The 21437-nt window shown below is 49.4% G+C and overlaps 1 protein-coding gene across 1 annotated transcript; it reads right to left on the reverse strand.

The window, feature by feature from the left end:
- Positions 1 to 2168: 2168 nt before the first annotated feature.
- Positions 2169 to 16200, reverse strand: WNT2B (Wnt family member 2B). Its single transcript, XM_027860365.1, has 5 exons — positions 15937 to 16200; positions 10230 to 10450; positions 7729 to 8006; positions 6133 to 6397; positions 2169 to 2732 (listed from the first exon to the last, which is right to left on the reverse strand). Exons 1-5 carry the CDS (start codon positions 16137 to 16139, stop codon positions 2503 to 2505), a joined length of 1197 nt encoding a protein of 398 aa, XP_027716166.1. The 5' UTR covers positions 16140 to 16200; the 3' UTR covers positions 2169 to 2502.
- Positions 16201 to 21437: the final 5237 nt, after the last annotated feature.

Raw genomic sequence — 21437 nt, forward strand, 5'->3', positions numbered from 1 at the left:
CCAACTCTGCCGTCCATTCAGGCTAACCAAGACCCCCAGCCCTCCTCCCCACCACCGTTCTGTTATATTCCCCCAAATAGGGAGTTCTTTTTCCACTCCATCTCGAACTGTCAGAAGCCCTTTCCTTCTTCCCCTTACTCCCTCCTCCCTAATCCCACTCATCAGTTATCGAGTTGACTCCACCACTCTGCAAGAAAGACATTCCCCTGGCCTGACTCAGCCCTGTTTCTCCACAGGAATCCCCTCACCACAGGCCACAAGGGTCCTGACCAGCTCATGTTTTGTATTAATGGATATGAAGGCTGAAGCATTTTTACTCTTTCTCTCAAAAAAAAACACACACACACACACCAAAAAACCAAACCTACCCCAAACCCTCCTACACAGGTCTTGGCAGGTTACACAAATATTAGTCCGAACATCCAAATAAATCTGTCCCTGAGGCCCAGGCCCACAGCCCCCATTCCCCCTCCCCACCCCAGTGCTTCATGCTGTTTGCATGGAGAATGGAACTGCTTAGCAATTGTGTAGACTAGGGCAGAGGAAAGGAGGAGAATAGGGTTTGGGGAGAGGTGGGGAAAGGAGGAAAGCAAGGAAGGCCTGTCTGCAGTCCTTGTAAAAATAAAAATATACTGGGCTCCTAAGCCTGAAAGCCTGTGCCAGCACTAAATGGTCAGCAAGTGATGGAGGACCCATAGGTAGTATGGGCTGGGATAGGCTACCTGGGAGCCTTTCTGTAGGCTGGAAGTAGGATGGGACAACAAGCATCAACTTTAGGACAAAGCCAAAGAAAGGCCTGGTCCCAGAGCCTTGAGTAATACATCCTGATTATTTCCTGATTACCGTCGCTGACATTGCTTCTCAAATTGAAAGGGACTTCCTTGTCTTGGATTATTCAGGGTACCACCCCATCTTCCTAACCCTCCACCAATCTTCCATAGGTGTCTTATGTCCCCGTCAATATTTTGTCTCAGAAATGAACACCATCAGTGCTTTTTCACTATCCAAAATGAGCCTCTCTTTAACCTGGAAACCTACAAGCACTCATTACCTTTTGCCAGTCCCAGGGAAAAAAGTATAGGAAATGCTAGAAGGGAGGATTTGGAGACTCTTGAGTTATAGGATCTGGCCAAAAACAGCAAGCTGAATCCTGCTATGTAGGTGGGTTGGGATGCTGCTGGGAGGTATGTTCATAGTCACAATATCAGATGTGTTTCTCCATCGTTTGCTGTTGTGGATTATCTTAAGGGTGAGGAAAAGGAACCTTTTTGGCTTTTAAGATTTTTCTTGTTGATTCTTAAATCAGTGGCAAATAGACTATAATGAAGTTACCATTTGCTGAGATGTTACAAAGGGTGCTCCTGTTGAGATATTCTCGATGGTCCCTTCCAACTCTGTGAATTGGATTCTGTGAACAGGCCTCTCTCTTCCTAGCACGTATGACACTGAGCAGCCTTATATTTAAGTAGGACAACAGGAAGGCAGACACAAAAGGAAGGGTATCCTTTGTCACTTTCATCTAGGAATGTCTTCTTCTGTCATGGATACTATCTAGGACGAGGTCAGCTCACAGTCTTGGGAAGCACTCCTCTACGAATAAAACACACTAGAGGAGTGGGGGTGAGATTAGAAGCCAGCACCTATCCACCCTGAAAAACACCTACCAAGGGCAGAATGAAAACAAAAAAGCAAAGTGCACAAGTGAGGCAGATTAAGTATTAGTTGACCCAATGGGGGAAGCTGCCTTCTACTAATCACCTAGTTGAACCACTACCTAAGAACCCAGCAGGTAAACAAATGAGGCAGTAATATCTGATACAAATTTATGATATATATGTATATATATATATATATATATATATATGGATGGGGAGGGTGAGGATGCATATATCTCTCTTTCTCCACATATGCAGCAGTATACAACATACAAGCACATAGATGGACCCCCCATCCTGCAGGTCTGACCCTTGTCCAGCAGGCCCAGTCTCCAGGGAATTGAAAGGACTTGGAGTCTAACGGTTACTTCCAGGATGACAGATGAACTGTTCACACCTCACCAGTGCCCCACCCCCACTCCAATCCTAAGCCAGGCAGGTGTTCATGGCAGCTCCCCCCCAAAAGGTGTTTTTTTCTCCTGTATGCCCAAGACATGCCAGGAAGCCAGAGACGGGAAAAAGAAAAGCAAATCTCTTCTGGGTTCTTTAGTGTAACTTGTCTCTCCACAGAGCCCCTTGTTCTCCTTCTATGCTGCTCCCTCACTGTCCCCTTCCACTGGGGGGCACGGAAGCTTCCGAGGGAGAAAGCTGCTTAGTATCTTATCACTTCTTCCTTCAGGCTGAAATACCCACCATAACATCTTGGGGCACTCACAGTCCAAGTCTTTCAGTAGAAGCTGTGGCAGCCCAGGGCAGGGGAGTTAGGGGTACAGGGTGTGCATGCGAGGTTCTTGTGCTGTTGAGTCTGAGGGTTTGGGATGGAGGGGCTGGTGAAGTGTGCTAGTGTTCAGGTCTGGTCCAGCCACTCTGCCTTCTTGGGGGCCTTACAGGTGTGGACGTCCACAGTGTCCCGGCACTCCTTACAGCGGACAGCACAGCACCAGTGGAATTTGCACTCACATTGGGTGACGCGTGTGACTCGGGTTGTGTCATAGCCACGGCCACAGCACATGACCTCACATCCATCTGTCCCTCGAGACGTCTTACTGCATACACGTCCTGCAGTGCCCAGGGACCCTGAGTGGGAGAGAAAAAAAAGGTAACCTCTCACTCCATCCCCCTGGGGGTTCTCTTCCCTGCTCCCTGCCTCTCACCCAGCATAGCAAAGAGGACAAAGTGAGAGGAGACCTCAGGCCTGAGCTCCTCCTCCTCCTCCTCTCTTGCATAGGACTGGCACCGTCAAATCCCCAAGTCTTTACACAGACCAGAGCATCTCTGTTCAACTCCATTTTACAGATGAGGAAACCGAAGCCCAGGGAGGCTGAGTGACTTTTGGTCACACAAATAAGAGCTGGGATTCAAACCAGGGTCTCCATGTTGCCTCCTACCTAATATACTTTTCTCTTGCCAATACTTGTCCAAATCTCATTTGAAATCCTACCAGCTTTCACCTCCTCTAGGAAGTCTTGCCTCCAGTTCAGGTCCCACTGCATTCCTTCAGCACTTTGGTGTTGGGTTTTCATTAAAACATTTTACAAAGACCACGAATGTGTATCTTATGTGCTCTTGTCAGGGGCTAAGAGTGGCAAGCTGATGACCATGGTGAAGCATTGACTTTTAGGGAAAGGGATGGCTTTGGGCTCCCCTCACCCTCGTTGCAATGGGAAACATCAGCAGGTAGGGACCATGTTTTCTCCTCCTGTCTCCCGGTCTCCATGCACAGGAGAGGCTTAACTGGCCTTTGCTGGTCCTCATATGCATTCCACCTCCTGTATCCAGGTTTTTTTCTCATCCCCATACCTGAGATACACTCACTTCTCACCTCAGCCTCTCCGAATCCTTGAACTCCTTCAAGACTCAGCCTAAGTAAGGGTCACTCCCCAAAGAAGTGTTCCAGAAAGCCCCCAATTGCTTGTGCCCTTCCCCCTACTGGAAATTACTTGGCATATCTTTCTATTGCTTATCAGCATATGTGTCCCAATAGAATAAACACTTACTGGCAGGAATTGTTTCATTTTAGTCTCCCTGGTGCCTAGCACAGTGCCTGGAACACAGTGTTTAATATACATTTGTTGAATGAATGAATCTATCTCTGCTGTAGAATTTTAGAGTGGGAAATGCCTAGAAGATAGTCTAAAATGACCTATATTTAAATAAAAGGACTACAAAGACCCATGAAGCTAAGTAATTTGCCCAAGGTTACATTGTTAGCCAGCCTGGAGACTCCCATACATGCATACCACATTCCCTTTTTCCTCCTCATCAGGTTTGGGGTTTGCTGGTATATATGATGGATCAAAAGGCCTCTGAACTATTCCTTCTCCCTCTACCCACACTTTACTTCCCACACCAAAACGTCACTACTAGGGAAACATCTGGTTCTGAGATGACCCCACTTCCAGGTTTCACCCGGTTACATACTCCATAACTGTTTGTCTACGACCCGCACCCCATGTAGCCCACGTTCACCTTCACTGTTGTTTCAAAAACCCATTATCACAATTCTCCAGGAAACTGGGTGATTGCCTTGACCCCAAAGTAGTGAAAATAACAATCTCCGACATGCCTTACACAGTGTGATTTTTTTTAAGTGTGATATTACAGTTTGTTCACCAGGCCTAGAAAAAGAACTTGAGAGCCCAAAAAGTTCATCCTCCTGCCTCCAAACCAGGACCTAGCACTCAGCATGATACTTTGCACATAGAAAGCGCTAGACGAAGAGAATCCAAAAACAGAAAGCTACACTGGGTAGGAAAGTCAGAAGAGCTTCCCCACCCCATTCTTCTCCAGGAACCCCCTTTCAGGCACCCTGCAAAGGACAAACACTACCCTCTCTGTCTCTCAGGCAAGGCCCCACCCTGCTTCTATGCCCAGTTTTGCTCCAAACCATTTCACTCTCCAAGAACGACAGCGATGGGTAAAAACAAACAGAGGCAGCCAGCTAGTGGACTCCTTCACCTTCACCTCACCTCTCTCCTACTCAAACTAAAGCAGAGGTGCCTGAAGAAAAGACCCTCGTGGCAGTAACCAAGAGAGGAGGTGCTGATGATAAGACCCAAGTCTTTCCAGCTTTACAGCCACTGAAGCTGAGACAGGATCCTTCTAGCTTTTTGGGTTAAAAGGGATCCCAGGTCCTCCAGATCACGGGTACCGCCTGAAGAGATTGTTACTTCTTCTCTTCTTAAAAGAAAATGTAAAAAATCTCTGGGGAAACCGACTCCACCTCACAAGGTGACAATTCCTGCAACATTCCAACAGTCTCAAAGTCCCACCTGCTAGCTGACCTTATTCCCTAAGGCACTGAATCAAACCCAAACTCTGCTGCGGATGAATAACAGCTGTTCCCTGCCCATCTCCAACTGCCCAGAGGGTATTAGGGAGCTGAAATGCCTGGCTGGGATGGAGATCATCTCCTTGGATTCCTCCTTTCCCATTACTAAACCTTCAGTGTTTTCTCATTGGATATTTTTGTTTTGTTTTTTAAATTCAAGAGACAAAATCCTTAGAAGAGTGCTATTCTAGGCACTCTGCAATATGGCCCAACCAGTAATGCCTTCAGACTTCACCTCACAGGAAGTCTCCATTCCCGTCCAACTATTGGCCAAATATGCCGAGTGCTTTCCTCCCCATCCACCCCTCCTGAAATGCCCTCTAACTATTCAAACCCCACAAGGCCCAGTCTTAAATCTCACCTCCTTCATGACCTCAGTCATTTGGGCTGAATTTCTACAGCTCTTAAATTACATTTGAAGATATCATGGTATAATGAAAAGAGTGCTAGTTCTGAATGCTTCCTTCTTATGTGACTCTAGGCAAATTACTTAAAACTCCATGATTTCATTTGTAATGTGACTCAGAGTGAGCCTCTAAGTTCAGCTCTAGATCTGACATCCTGTGATAGGAAGGTGGGAAGACATTGTAGATGTACATTGTAGAGGGGCAGCTAGGTGGCACAGTGGATAGAGCACTGGCCTTGGAGTCAGAGGATCTGAGTTCAAATCTGGCCTCAGACACTTGACACTTACTAGCTGTGTGACCCTGGGCAAACCCCGATTGCTTCACCAAAAAGCAAAAAAAAGACTACATTGTAGAGGAACTGAAAAACAAGCCATGAAACCTTTAGGCCATGTTATTTATCTGCTACTGTTATTTATCTTTTTATGTCTTTATATCCACTCTCCCTAGCTAGTCTCAGAAACGTATTTTTTGCATCCCACACTGTAACTAGGATAGTAAGTACCTTGTGGGCTATTGTAGGTATTCAGTACTTATTAGTAGGGGAGGTTGGCTCTCACCTATGGTGCCACCTTCCCTGATTATTCTTAGGTTGGGTAATAAGCTGGTACTTCCTGCAAGCCCTTCTGGTGTTTCTTACTGTAACCCCGAGTTACTGAGACAGCGATGGATGTGTTCAGAGCTGAGAAATTGTTCCTCTCTTCACCCATTCTCACTCCACATCTAGCTCCATCTCACTCACCAGCAGCCTTGTCCAGAACACAGTAATCTGGGGAGTTGTCAAAATAGACAAGGTCGGCCCGAGTGGCATGGCGATAGCCCTGACGGGCAGCAGTAAAGTTGGCACCATCCTGAGTGGCGGTCACTTGCACAGCCCCATCATAGCGCCTCCGCAGGTAGTCACCAGTCCGGCGGAAGTCAGAGAGTGCATGCCAGCAGGTGCGGAGGGTACAGGAGCCGCTAACTCCATGGCACTTACATTCCAGCTTTAGGAATCGGCGTACAGCCTGAGCGGGGAGGGAGAAGGAAAAGGCAGGGGGTCAGGGCTCACTGTCCATCCTAGAGAGAGGGAGAGAGGGGAGAAGGAGGGGTGAGCAGGGCATGAGGGAGAGAGAAAGAGAGACAGAAGGAGAGAGAAAGAAGGAGACAGAGATGGATAGAAAGGAGGAGAGACAGAAACAGAGAGGGAGGATGGATTAGGAGGAGGGACAGTAAAGAAAAGGCTGGAAGTATAATGTGATAAACTGAGAAATAGGAGGTTTAGGGGTCATCTCCTCCATCTAATTATTCAACAAGCATTTAGTAAGAGCCTTCTGGTACCAAGCCCTAGGCTGGGCACCCCTTAGCTCCAAATCCTATGTATTCCTCAAAGCCCAGCTCAAATTTTACCTCTTCTGGGAAGGTTTTCCCAAGCATTTTAACCCACAGACTTCCTTGTCCTCTAAACTCCTTTGGCATCTGTCTCCTAGTGCAGTAGGAAGAATGCTGGATTTAGGGTCAGAGGAACTGGGTTCAGCTCAGCTCAGTTACCACCTTGTATGAGCTAAGTAAGTCACTTGACTCTTCTGGGCCTCAGTTTTTTGTAAAATTAGGGGGCTGAGCTAGGTGACCTCTGGGTTTCCTTCCAGATCTCAATCTATGATCCAGTAACCAATGCCAGACAAGTCAGAACTTCATTCTTTACTGTTATACTGTCTGGAATCATCCCCTTAATTAACTCAAGTAATATATGATAATGCCTTTTTTTTTTTAAAAAGCTCATACATATTTTATTTGAATTTTTTCCAATATTTCTAGCAGAATGTAAGCTTCTTGAAGGCAGGAACTGTTTTGGTTTGTCTTTGATTCCATAACACCTAGTTCAGTGCCTGGCACACAGTAGGTGTTCAACAAATGGTTGTGACTGACCTGAAAGTTCTTCATGGGAAAGGGGGAATCGACTTGGTTTGTTTTCATTCACCATTCAGTCATCAAAAAACATTTGCAGAGCTTCTGCTGTGTGGACACCACACAGCACCATACTTAGAAATGGGGAAGACACAAAATTTATAGAAGAGAGAGTCCTTTTCTTCATGGTAATAGCTCTGCTACTTCCTCTGTACCCCCCACAACACCTACCACAAATTTATCTACATAGGAGCTATATGAAAAAACAAAAACAAAAACAAACAAACAAACCTTCTTTTGACAGAGAAGGGATTTTGCTTTCCCAAGAAACGTCTTAGGACATTTTTCCTCCCACCGCTTTCCAATATTATGCAAAGCCTCGGCAGCCACACCCTCGGCACGACCCTGGATGAACAGTGGTACACACCCAGACACACATGTATAGACTGACCGTGCGGCCACAGCGATTGTTGTGCAAGTTCATGAGGGCCCGAGCATCCTTCAGCCTCTTCTCCTTAGCATCCACAAAGGCCTTGGCAAAGCGGACCCCATAGTGGATGTTGTCACTGCAACCACCCCAGTCAAAGTCTCCACGCTGGTCTCGGTCCCGACCACGTGTGTAAGGGTCACAGCTGCACACGCTGAGCTCACCCTGGCTGCAGGCCCGAGTGATGGCATGGACCACACCTGCTGATGAGATGGCATACACGAAAGCCGCCTCCCGGCTGCCTAGAGTGGGGTAGGAAGGAGGGAGTTGAGAGAGAAGGCGCCGTGATCCCCCTTCCAGAAGTCCCCCTGGCTCACAACCCATTCTCGACTTACTCAAGCACCAGACTATTCCTTACCGCATCTCATGACTTTTAGGCCACTCTCTAGATATGTCTGTTCGTCCCTTCAATCTGGCACTAACTCTTAGCCCTCAGGTGAGGCCAGTAACACGATCAGTTAGAGAACAGCTCTGGACTTGGTATCAGAAGACCTAGGTTCACATCCAGGCTCTGCTCCTCACTAGCTTTGTAATTATGAGTAATTATGACTTAACTTTTCTAGACTTGTTTCCTCATCTGTAAAATGGGGATAACTATTCATCTACCTCACAGGCGTATCGTGAAGATGCTTTGTAAACCTGGAAGTACTACATCATAGGATCATAGACTTTTGAGTTGCTAAGGACAATCAGAGATCAGCTAGGCCAATCTCCCTATTTTACAGATGAGAAAACTGAGTCCTAGAGAAAGAAAGGAAGTGATTTGTCCAGGGCTGTATAACTAGAAACAGCAGAGTGGTGTAATGGAAAGAAAATGGGACTTGGGAGTCAGAGGACCCAAGATCTTACCCCAACTCTTCTAACTCCACCTTTCTTCGAGCAGTGTTCTTGTCACCCTCTCACATTTGGCTCTGAATTGTTCTTAGATGAAGCAAACACCTCTCCTTACTCCTCCTCCTTCCCTAGTGCTAGATGGCTCTCCTGCTGAGCCCTGGTCCAGCTAGCCTAGGAACCTGAGACTTCTGGTCCCTCTCTTGTGGGACAGTCCTAACACCAAAACCCCAGACCATAGTCAGACATGGAAAAGAGGAAGACATCAGAGCAGAGAGACACTGACACGCTTTCCCCGTTTGCATTTACCTAAATGTCCTGAATCCCGAGGGCTGATCTCTCTCCTCTTCCCCTCCCATTCCCTGTTGTTTCTCTCTCAGCCTTTCTCCTGGCTCATCTTCCAGTTTAGCCCAGCCTAGTTTTCCCTGCTGAGCAGGGGCCAGGACAGTTCTCCAAATATTTACATATCCCCTTTCTGTTTACCCCTTGTTCCCATTACTGCCAGGGTTGGATGGGGGCAGGATACCCCCTCCGTGGTCCCTAGCCCTGAAGTGGATAGAGGGATTGCGAGGGCCAATAGGGAAGCAGGAAACATTCCATGGCCCCTAAATTCTCCTCCATCTAACATGACTCAGAGCTGGGGGAAACAGAGGTACAGCCTGCATCTAGGGAATGAGTGGAACTTTCAACAGCCCCTGGCACATGGGGTTCAGAGGGTCTCTTGTCTATGGGGGTAAGAAGAGGGACTGTAGTCAAACGAAGCCAGAACTGAGGGCCCATTGTCAGCTGGAATCACAATGTGATACCATCACCATTATTATAATCCCTAACATTTATAGAGAGTTTTAAGGTTTTCAAAGCAATCATATGTGTCTGCATACACACACGCATATGTAACATAGATACAGATTACCATTTGAGCCGCCTAACAATCCTGTCAGGTGAGTCCATTTCCCCAATTTTACAAATGAGGAGATGAAGGGAGAGAGATGAAGTGATTTACCCAGGGTCCCAAAGCTAACAATGTCTGAGAGGGGAACCAAACAGCCTTTCTCCGATTCTCAGAGGTGTCAAACTTTCTGCCAGCAAACCCCCAATTGCTGCAGGAACCAGATTACAGTGTGACTGGGAAATGTTAAAAATAAAATGGAGCACAGATAATGTTAATTTGTGGTTTTCTAAGAAAACCCTAAATGGGGCCATGAAGAGTCGGACACAACTGAAATGGGCGAACACACGCACACAAGTCAATATGCAGCTGTTTGAGTTGGATGCTGCCACCCTCCTCCAAGCTGCTTCAGTCATGGAAAGTGTTGGATGTGAAGTCCCAGGATATATTTGATTCCCAGTCCTGACCTTCTTACCTGTTGGGACCATGGGCAATTCACCTAGCCTCCGTGGGTCTGCTTCATTATTTATGACAGGAAGCAGTTGGGTCTAATGACCTCCAAGGTCATTTTCAGCTCTACATCTGTGACCCACCCGTGGTGTCAGTTTCCCCAGTTATGAACCAACGTGGGGGAGGATAATCTTCTCCCCTTCCACGTGCCCCCCACGGCCATGGAGAGAAGGGAAGGAGACGGGAAGAGAAGGACAGGAGGAAAACAGGAAAGGGTAAAAAGGAGGGCCCCTACTTCTGAGCATCACTCGGCCAAAGACGGTGTGGTCGCGGTCCAGAGTGGTGCAGTTCCAGCGGTGATGACGGAACTGGTGCTGGCACTCACGGATCCAGTCCCGGGCCCCCTCACCCAGGGAGCGCATGATGTCAGGGTAGCGCTGGCACAGCTGGCGCTGGCGGCTCACCAGCCCAGGGATGTTGTCACAGATCACCCGGGCCCCCAGTGCCCCGATATACCTGCAGGGAGTGGAGGGCACAGCGTTGCTGGGAGTGCCTCAAACAGGGGCAACTCAAGGGTCTCACTTTCAGCCTGGGCAATGAATGGGTGGGACTAGGGGGAGGGTTATTCCCTGGCTCTGGAGGGTCCTGTCCCAACATTCATCCTGCCCCTTTTTTCCACTGGTGGTGGTGGCAATAATAATAATTAGCTAGCATTTCTATAGTGCTTTAAGCTCTGCCAAGAACTTTACATATGTTGTTTAATCATCCTCACAACAACTTTGTGAGATAGGTGCTATTATTATCCCCATTTTGCAGATGAGGAAACAGGCTGAGAGGTTAACTGATTTGTCCTGGGTTACACAGCTAAGAAAGTGTCTAAAACAGAATTTGAACTCAGGTCTTCCTATAAGTCCAGCGCACTGGACCACCCAACTCTTTCTAGTGTAGGGAGTACAGCAAGGTACTCAGAAGCAAGGCAGAAGCTGCTTCAATGGAAACCACTCAGTTGAATTCTTGTCATAGATGATAAATGAGTGATCTCATCTCTTATCACCCAGGCCAAATGCTCAAGTCTAACATGCATACTAAAGCCATGCGCGTGTCACAGATATCTACAGGTGGTTTATTTGATAAATGCTAGTGACTATGAAGAAAAATACTATGAAAATAAGAGACCAGGATGATACTCTGGCATATGGAGGGCCTATGTTTGAAATATGGCTGTGTGCCTGGGGCAAGTCACTTAACATCTCAGTCTCTTTCTTCATCTGTGAACTGAAGAGATGGCTTACCCTCTGAATCTGTGATCCTATGGGCCTTCCCTGAATCCCACACTGAAGGTAGCCTCCCTCTCTCCCTGTCTGTACTGGGCTAGGGTGGAAGGCAAAAATAGAAATGAAGGATAGTGGGAGTGGTGTTCGTGTGGAAGGGTGGTGAGTGGCAGCCCAGGGCAAGGTTCATAACATACTACTGAGTGATATTTCTGGTTCTGGATTGACCCACATGGCTGAGAATCCAATGTTTCCAAACTCCAAGCTGATATAAAGAGACCCTCCCTTCCAACCCTACTCTTCCTTCCTTCCTTCCCTTGTCTTCAGGAGACCAGCCAAATATTAACCCTACTACCCAGGCTGGCCCTGTGTCCTCCTGCCCCACCTTTCTCTTCCCTTGCAATCATTCCCACCGTGGGATCTCCACTTCCTGAACAGGGATACTCTTCCCCCTTATTGTGGTAAAGTGACTTTTAAAGTCTCTGTCCCCTACTTCCCAGGCCAAACCAAAGGGCACTGTGCCCTGGGATTGCTGTATAGGCAGAGATTCAGCTTCAAAGGGACCAAGCGGTTCCCACACCCCAAATTCCAGGCTCGATTCTCATCAGCTCAGCACTATAGCAGTGATGACATGCCTGAGGCTTGGCTGAGCCAGTGAAAGTGGCCAGGGAATAAGACAAAGGGACAGGAAGGTGACTTCAGCTAGGTAGAGATTTTCCCTCTGTGCCCAAATATATTCATCTCCACAGCACATTCCCAGGGGTGCTGTCCCGCTTTCTTCCACCCATAAGCCCACCAGTCCAAACCCTGCCTAGAAGTCTGGGATCTATGCTTACATGGGCTTCCTTCTCTCCAATTTGGCTCCATTCTCCTCTTGTTCTCCGAGCTCACCTACCTCTGAAAGCATTCCATAATTCTGAGAAGGTCCCTCTCTCCTCCTTTGTAAATGGATAAAAACCCAAAGGAGTTTTTTTGTGCATCTTATCTCAGGGTAAAGAGCTCAGTCCAGAGCAGGTGGGAGTCAGACATCCCTGGCTGCCAGAGAAGCCATGGCTGTGAATAAGACTGTGGTTTGGGAACTGCCCCAGAATCTGGTGGGGAGCAAGGGGTGTTTATGACATCTGGGTCCCTGTGTACTTCGTCCCCTTCTTCCCCCTCGCCCACCCCAGTCCCAATCATTCCCACCATGGGATCTCCACCCCTGAGTTGGGATCACCACTGGCAAAACCAAATCAAACAAACACAGCCAAAGCCAGATGCCTTCTGGTGAGTGTGGCCGGCCAGGCTGATGGGACCCATCTGTCCCCCAGGGAGGAAAAGACAGAGAGGGCCGGCTGCTAACAAATCCCATGGAATCAGCATCCCTGGTTCTGTCCATCAGGGCAACGGCTTCCAGGAACAAACAAAATAAACTCCCCGGGCCTAGCTTGGGAGGGACTGCCTGACGCACAGACCCAGAGTTACACCCACCACTGAGATGCTTTGTTTGGAGAGGAGAGACATGAGTTGGAGCTAGTCCCTTTCCCAATACCACTTCATTCCCCTAGTTTAGGTCTGGAATATTGCTCTGTGGACGAGGACTTGGGGGCATCCAAGGCTTGGAGAAATACCACAACCTCTCATCAAGAGAACCTTGGTTGTATTGGACCAAGTTATTTCAGGAAAGTTCTTTCTGCTGTCTAGCTTCAATTCCTTTTGATACAGCCCATACTGATCCTTCTTGTTTTATCTATCCTTAGTGAGGTGGGAAACAGCTAGTCCCATTCTCTCCCATCCTTCCCATCAAGAAGATAGCAACTGAGTACCTGTGAGTTCTCCCAGGCCCTACCACTGCCCCAGCCTTCAGGTTTTCTTCTAGACCTTGCTGTGATCTCCTTGGATGGTGGCTGCTAACTATTCCTTCCCCATCCCTTCTCTCTACCCCTATCTTCCTCATCTCTAGATTTCCAAATACTTTCTTCCTCCTGAGCCTGCCTTCTCATTTCCATGGACTAGAACTCATGTTCCTGCCCTTTAAAACCTGGTCCATGACATCTTTTAGGAAGTCTAGAAAAATCCTATCTTGTATCAAATACTCTCTTCCAGACTCTGTTTCCGTCATCCAGTAATTCTATTCATATATATAATTTGTTTCTTTGGAAATGAGACATCCTATACCCCTGAAGACAGAGACCGTCTACCCTCTTTCTCTCTCTCAGGATCTTTCATGGCCTCTACTATTAGACTTATGCACACGGTGTGTGTGTGTGTATGGAACGTCTTCAGGACAGGTATGTGATTCCCACCCCAACCCCTCCATCTTTATTTTCCTTTTGTTTTCTTTTCTTGATTTCCCCAGGGATCTAAGCTTTCTAAGGCTTCCCTATTCTTTCCTCCTTTCTATCCCATTAGCCTAGGAAAATTCATGATAACAGAATGCACCTGCTGGGGGTTTATGTCCCCCTCTCTACTTACTGTCCTAAGAGTCATAAAGAGGGGGAACTTTCCCCTTCCTTCTACCCTAGAAGAGAAGGTCTCTGGTGCTATAGAAAATGATTATGAATTATGACCTTCCCAGTGGGCAATCAAGTGTTTCCCCAAGGGCTTCTGGCGAATGCTACATTTTTGCTTTTTTTTTTTTTGGTAAAGCAATTGGGGTTCCGTGACTTGCCCAAGGTCACACAGCTAGTAAGTGCCAAGTGTCTGAGGCCAAACTTAAACTCAGGTTCTCCAGACTCCAAGGCCAGAGCTTTATCCACTGTGCCATTTAGCTGCCCCAATTTTTGCTCTTTTTAAAAAAGAAAGTAGTTAGGGCCAAGACTCTTGCAAATTTTGAAAAACTGGCATTGAAAAAGTGGCATGACCACCCTGGCTGCTAAGGACTCTGTAGTCTAGGCTCTGTAGTCAGGAGCAAAAGGTGGGCAGATAGGATGGGAAGGCTAGAAAAGCCAACCCTCCTTGATACTATTGCCCCCATCCCTAGCCCCTGGCTCTTTTTTTCCCCTTTTCACTGGGGCAGCTGTGCCCCTTCTGCATGTCTCTTTATACTGAGTGTGGCTTTCCCTACCCAGCCTCCACCCAGGATTTTTCAGAGATTCTTTAATGTGAACCACGTGTAAGAGGAGGAAGAAGGAAGGGAAAGGGGTGAGAATACCCATGAGTCTCTAAGATATGTTTTCAATGGGGAGACCAACATGAACCCCAGTGAGGTCTACACTTGAGAAAAAACCATCAGCACAACTAAAAACCATTTGAGTGATGACCTCTCCTTATTCAAACATACAGGCTGTGCCCTCCCAGATAATTTTCCATACTGGCAGGGGCCGGACAAGGGTCCTCAGAAACATAGACAGACTGGGCAGAAATGCCCTCTCCTGTTTTGGGGGAGTGTGTATGTAGGGGAGATCTGAGATGAAGGAGGCAGCCTTTACTGATCTGAGCCTGTAGACAGGCTAGGCCTTCTGAAGGTCCGTTTTGATCTCAACCCTGATCTTTCAAAAGCTTTGCTCCTTCCCCCCCCCCGCCACCCCCTTTTCCATCTTCCCTTTTGTAAAGGAATGCTTCAAGCCAGATGTAAGATACCAATGCAATATGGTTCCCCCATCCAGAACCCCCTCCTTTCCCCAACATGCAGAGATAAAAAGATCCAAAAGAGAGATTTTTCTGAAACAGGAAAAAGGGGGGTGGTTGGGGGGCTGAGCATCTTGAAATGATAGGAATCTCTAGCAGAACTCCATGGCCCCTCAGCCTGCTACTCCAACCCCCAACCCAACTCTTCCAGCCAAGATTCAGACAAGGGGGAAAGCCACAGGGGAGGGAATGGTAAGAAAAAGAGGGGTATTCTGGGAGGAAAGGGAAATGGGTATGGGTAGAGAGGTGCTATGCCTATGTAGAGTGCTGTTTGGCTTCTGTTCCTATGTAAGTTTATTGGAGGGGGATGAAGACAGAGGGCAGCTAGAGGGATCTTTGGGGGCAGAGAACGGCTTTTTTCTGTGAGCAGCCAGCACTGTTCCATTAGAGGTGTGAGTGTGTTGGAGGGACAAGTATGTGGAAAAATAGACCTCTAATTGCTTTTTAAAAGGATTGTGCCCTTTATGGAATGAGAGGCTGAGACAGGATGGGGGGAGACCGACATTGGCTAGAAGAGAGATAGGAAAAGTGAGATGGACGATAGCTTTCCCAGGGGTGAGACAGAGACCTCTGCCCTAGAGAAGTGGGGGGCGGGAGTGGAAGGGGGAAGGGAGTAAAAGAAGGAGGGAAATGGATGGGATACTTTCAACAACTATCCCTGCTGGGAGGATTGAGTCAAATACCCGGATTATGCAAACCAAAAGGACTTTTTTTAAAACTCTAAGCACATAGTTTTGATTCAATTTAATTTTTCCTCACCAAATTGATTGAGAGCGGTTGCCTCACTGGAGAGGGATTCTTTTATACATTGGGGTGGATAGTGGAGAAGGAGATGGTGAGTTACCCAGCTTTTTCCCTTCTCCTGTTGCCCCTGAGTGAAACTGGCAACCCCAGCCTCTGTCTCTATCGCTCTGCCCCAGGCAAAGCCCCATTAACTCCTCCTGGAGCCCTTGGGATACCAGAGAAACTGAGCCACCAGGAATCGGTTTGGGACAAGGAAAGCCAAGTGCGGTCGGTTCCCAGGGGGCCGGCCAGAGCGTGAGGAGAGAGCAGCCTTCCCTTTTCACTCCTCTAGTGGTCCCCGCCCCACCTGGTCTCACATCCCTCTCTACCAACACTCACCACCAGGACGCATCTATGCGGGGCGGCAGCGTAAGCAACAGCAGCAACAGACAGGCGAGGCCAAGGCGGGCAGGGACTCCGGGACCGTCGGGTGCCGCTGCCCGGGCAGGGTATCTGTGCGCCGGGGCGAAGGCGGGTACAGGGAGCCGGGCTCGCCTACGGAGGAGCTGGGGGGCTTCCTCCGTTCTGCCCTGGCTCAGCATAGCTCCCCGAGGGCTCTCCCCCTGCGCGTCCCGGGGTGGGGCAGAGCGCTGGGCTGGGGGCGCGGGGACGGGACCCCAGCCGGGGTGACCCTCAAGCTGTCCCAACCTTCCCCCAGCAGGGGCCCATGGAGCGCACTGACAGTGGGGCGCCCGGGTGGGCGCCAGTTATCCGGGAGTCAGTGGCCTGGGGCCGCGGAGCGCAGTGGTCAGGACAGCTGTGCCCACCACGCTGAGGACAGTGTGGGGGGCCAGCGGCGTGACTCGAGACTCGGAGGAGCTGCGTGCGGCGCCGAGGGCTGTCTTGGGGCGTGCTGTCCGGACCGGGGCCGGAGGCAGGGATCTGGCCACCGCTTACGGCGCGCTCTATCCAGGATGCGGTGTCCGGGGGTCGGCGGCGCAGCGCCGAGTGGGGCTGCGGGGCCGGGCGGTGCGGACAGCCCCTCTGGCCGCGGGCTCTCATTGGACGGCGCCGGGCGGGGCTGCGGCCAGGGACACGCGCGGCCCTCAGGGCGGCCCCGCCTGGGGCCCCGAGCAGAGGCGCGCTCCACCACCCCAGGTGTCGCCGCTGTCGTTGCCCCCGCTCCCCACTCCCCCTCCGCGCTGCGCCCCCCACCTGCTCGGGCGAGACGGGACGGGGCGGTGCAGCTCACTCCATGCGCCCCGAGCGCCTGGGCCCGGTGGACGCCGCGTCCCCGGGTCCTAGCGCCCCTCCCTCCCAAATCTGCTCTTACGGGGAGCAGTGCTGTGCTTGGAGGGGGTGGAGAGGGGGGGCTGTGGGCTTTTCTCCCTGACCCCTAAGTCTCCGCGCAACAGGAGAGGAAAAGCGGATCGGACTCAGACTCCCAGCCTCTTTCACCCTCACAGTGAAATGGGTAGAATCCAATCTCGAGATACGGAAAATCGAGTGAAAAGCAGAGTTCAGCACTGCCAACAGGGGCGCTGTTGCCGAGATGGCTATCAGCCCCGCTAATCCGAAGCATGTGTTTTCAAGGTCCCTCTCCTTTTCTTCAGAACCGCAGTCTGCCCTCCTGCACCCGAGTCCGCTGAGAGGCTGTCGAAAAGGGAATGCCTCACCTCTAAGTGCTACATCATCCCTTTCCTCCTCTTCCATCGACCCCCGTCTCCCACCCCCCCGGCTGTGCTATGGCCCACAGCTGTGCTGCTCTGTGACCAGAGCGCTAGGGAAGCGGGGGACCCTGGAAGGTCTAAACCTGCCCTCCTGGAGCCGAGCTCCTGGGAAGGGAGGATGGGGGTGGTGGTATCAAGAGTTGGAGTGACAGTGGCTAACAGGGAATGGGGTAGGGGGCAGCGCTGTCTCTCCTCTCCCTGTCTTCAGGCTTAGCAGCTCTCAGTGTCTCTTAGTTCTCCCGACCGTGTACATGGGTCCCTCACCCCCTCGGGCGGAGCTGCGCTGAGTGTGAATGAATCAGAAACAGCTGGGCGGCTTTGCCTACACTAGAGGCCGAGTGGGGATCCCTTTGAAAGAGGGTCCTGGAGTTCGCTCCCCCGCAGTGCACTGCAGCTCTCAGTCACCAGACTGTGAGACCCTGTCCACCTACACCCGTTGCCTCCTTGAAAGACTGGGACAGGGAGAAGGAGAGGTGGATTGGGGCGGGGTGGGGAAATCATTGCCCCACAACTGATCCTCCAAGCTCATGATTCGCCCGGAGGTCCCTGGCAGAAAAACGCTCCCTCCTCCCCTCTTTGTAAGTCTTCTTTGGCGCTGAGCTTCTAGAAGACTTGGTTCCTGACTTGCTAGGAGACCGAGGGCTGACCCTTCCCCCTTCTCAAGCCTCAGTTTCTCCCTTGTCCTCTGTGATGTACCTCTCTCCCGTCCCCGCCCCCCTTCCCTAGTCAGCCGCTGCTCAGGACTCATGATTTATCTCCGCTATAAATGTCCTGATGTAAACACTGCACCCCGGCCGGTCCTCCCTCCCCGCAACTCCACCGGCACCTCACCCCAAAGAGGCTCCGCGGGAGTGGGGGGCCGTGGGGACAAGCACGGGTGTGAGTCGATAGGGAGCAGCTGGCCCAGACCAAGGCTGAAGCCGCCCCACGCAGAGGCGTAGCGGAATGATTTGGGGAGGGGCTCATCCAAGAAGCCCACTGACCTTTTCCTCACCCCCTAAGGTACTATGTTAGCACCCCACCCTCACTCAGTTCCAACCTCAGCTTGGACGTTGTATGCAGAAGACTCTGTCCAGGAGATGGGGGGGGCAGGGGTAGGGGAGTAGCGGAGAGAGAGAGAGAGATGGAGAATGGGAAGGTGAACTAGGGGCCCCCAAGAGGGCACTGAACTCACCCCTTCCCTACCCCTCCAAGTTTAGAATTAGGACTAGGACAATGGCTTTGGGGACGATTCTGCTCTCCACTTCATCCCCACTTTAGCTAATGCTTTAGTTCCTCTGAAGCAGTTGGGGGATCATTCTATTAGGGTCCTTGTCATTTTCCTCAAGAGTTCAGCCTTTTTTCCCATCCTTTCCTTCCTTTACCCTTCCCCCCTGCCCCCTTGCAGCCCCTGGCGGGACACACAGCATGCATCTCTAGTCTCCTGGCTGCCTTTCCCACACTCACCCCATGTGGTCAGAACTGGGTGTGACCCTGGAGCTATCCACTTCGTTTCTGCACTTGGGTGGGGTTGGGGGCTGCTGATGATCACATCAGCCCTAACCTTGGGCTGGCCTCATCAACATTGGCTGACAGTGCACTTGTGAAGCCTATTTGGTTCTTGCTATCTATACAGTCCGGTAACATCCCTAGCTAATAGGGACATACATACCTGTAGAGCTAGACAGTGGGAGAAGTTTAACTCACTTTGCAAAGATTTGCCTTGCCATTTCTATTTCGAGGGAATAACTTTGAAGTCAGTGTCCTACTCCACCCCCTTCACTGCCCCCAGTCCCCAGCTCCCCATCTGGGACCCCATACTGGAGGAGCCAGGCTGGCTGGGGGAGCTGTACTCAACCACTTAAAGAGAACCCAAATATACGGCCAGAGAAGAGAGTTTCTGGGATTTGCCCCTTCGGAGCTTCAACTCTGAAAATAAACTTTCAGCCTGAGCTCCTCACGCAAAGACGGTCACTGCCAGGGATGCTGGCTTGTCGGTAGCCTGCTCCACACCCATCAGAAAAAAGGCTTAGCACCAGTGGGGGTTTCTTCTGGGCTGGAAAGCCAGCAGCTTAAGCCCCTCCAATGACTGCTTTAGTTGTCATTCCCCTGAACCCCCTGTCAAATCTATACTTTCTACCCTTTCTGTCTTTATGAGGGCAGCTAGGTGGCATAGTGCATAAAGCACCAGGAAGATCTGAATTCACATCTGGCCTCACACACTAGCTGTTTAACCCTGGGCAAATCACTTAACTCTGTTTGCCTCAGTTTCCTCATTTGTGAAATGAGGATAATAATAGCACCTATGTCTCAGGATTGTTGTGAAGATCAAATGAGATAATAAGGTTAAAGCTTTTAGCACAGTGCCTGAAACTTAGTAAGAGATATATAAATGCTAACTATTCTTCTCCCACCCTTTCTTTGTTTTCCACCGCCAAGCCCTATATATCCCCTAGTTATAAGAACTAGAAAGCTGAACACCAGTATACTGGAAACTACTGAGATTCAATTCAATTCCACATTTATTAAGTGCCTACTATGCACAAGGCTTTGTATGAGTCCCTGGGACTACCAAGACAGACAGTGACGCTCTCAAATGAACTTCTGGAGCAGGGAGAAAGGAAGATATGTGTCCATGCATATGTATACTACAAGATAGTGGGTAATCGAGGCAAAGGAGAGATCCAGAACTCAAGGGAAATGTGAAGGAGAGGTTACTTTTAGCTGGGGGACATGAGGGAGTAGGTCAGGGAAGATGTCAGAGTAAGGGGCACCAGAGCCCCCATTTTGAAGGCAGAGAATTTCTACAGACAGAGATGAGGAGAGAGGGCATTGCAGGTACACGAAAGACACCAGTATAGAGAACTGGACCCTTCGAAAAATTGGGCTCTAAGTACTGGCTCTAAGGGACTTTGACTCTCCTACTACTTTCCCATTTTGCTTTTTGCTTTATTGCCTATCACCCCAAATACTATTTGGTACTCCCTACATACCTGAACACTACCAGAACTGCATTATTGAATGGAAGAAGGGAAAAAAAGGAATCAGAAAACAGGCCTCTTGCTTTCACAATTTAATTAAGGAGGTGAGAACCTCCTACTATGCTGATTCTAACAAGGTTGTTCGTTCAAAAAGCATTTAGTAAGCACCTACTATATGCCAGGCATTATGCTAAGTCAGTCAATGAACATTTATTAAGTGCATACTATGTGCCAGGCACTTTGTTAAGCACAGAAATACAGAGATACTGTGAGAGTCAAATGAGGTCATAGATGGAAAGTGCTATGGAAATTCAGGGAATTATTGTTATTATTATTAGACCCCAGAGGTAGTGAGACAATTAGAGAATACCACCAGATAATACCTTAACCAAGTACCAGATTATGTGGTACAGACTTGGACTCCCATAAAGAAAGAGAATCCCAGACTCCTATTTTAAGGTTCTGTTGAGGTCTTTATTATTCTGTCTTTAGGCAGGACAGCCCCCACTCTAGGCCAGGCACAGCAATACTTCCTATTCAAGAAGATGGTTTCACAATCCATCCCTTTCATCCTTCAGGAAATACTGTAGTTTTCAGGCCAATGGTGTATTGGAAAGAACTGAGCGTGAATCCCTACTCTGACACCCTACGTCACCTTGGGTAAATGACTTCTTTCTAAACCTTAGTTTTCTCTTTCTGTAAATAGGGATAGTATCTACTTCACTAGCTGAAGCTGGGGAAAGGGCTTTGTAAACCTCAAAGCCCCATGGTAATGTAAGATATTATCATTCCTAAAGTCTAACCTCAGTCACTTCAGCTTAACATTAATTTTTTTCTTGCTCCGACCTCAGTTGTGTGGTGTGTCTGAAAGCTTCTGGATTTTTGCTGGAGCTGGTGTGGGGATGGATTGGGGGGGGGGGCTTAGCAGCTCCTTACTTTGCTCTGGGATGACCTTACTTAAGGGGCCCCTCTCTCAGTTATAACCTTCCTCCCTCTCCCAGGGAGGAGTGGAGGAGGAGGTGGTATCCAAGAAATGGGAAGGGCCCAGTAGGGATTGGGGGGAGGATTGGATATGATTCAAGGAATTCCTGAGCCTGCTGCTCATACAGGTTCCTTGAGACTTTCCAGGGATTTCTTTGCAAACCAGAAAAGGTTTCAATAGAAACAACATCAACCCCACCCAGCCCCTTCCCTGTTTATTCAGTCTCAT

Source organism: Vombatus ursinus, unplaced genomic scaffold, assembly GCF_900497805.2.
Source record: "Vombatus ursinus unplaced genomic scaffold, bare-nosed wombat genome assembly UNPS02014179.1, whole genome shotgun sequence".
NCBI lineage: Eukaryota > Metazoa > Chordata > Mammalia > Diprotodontia > Vombatidae > Vombatus > Vombatus ursinus.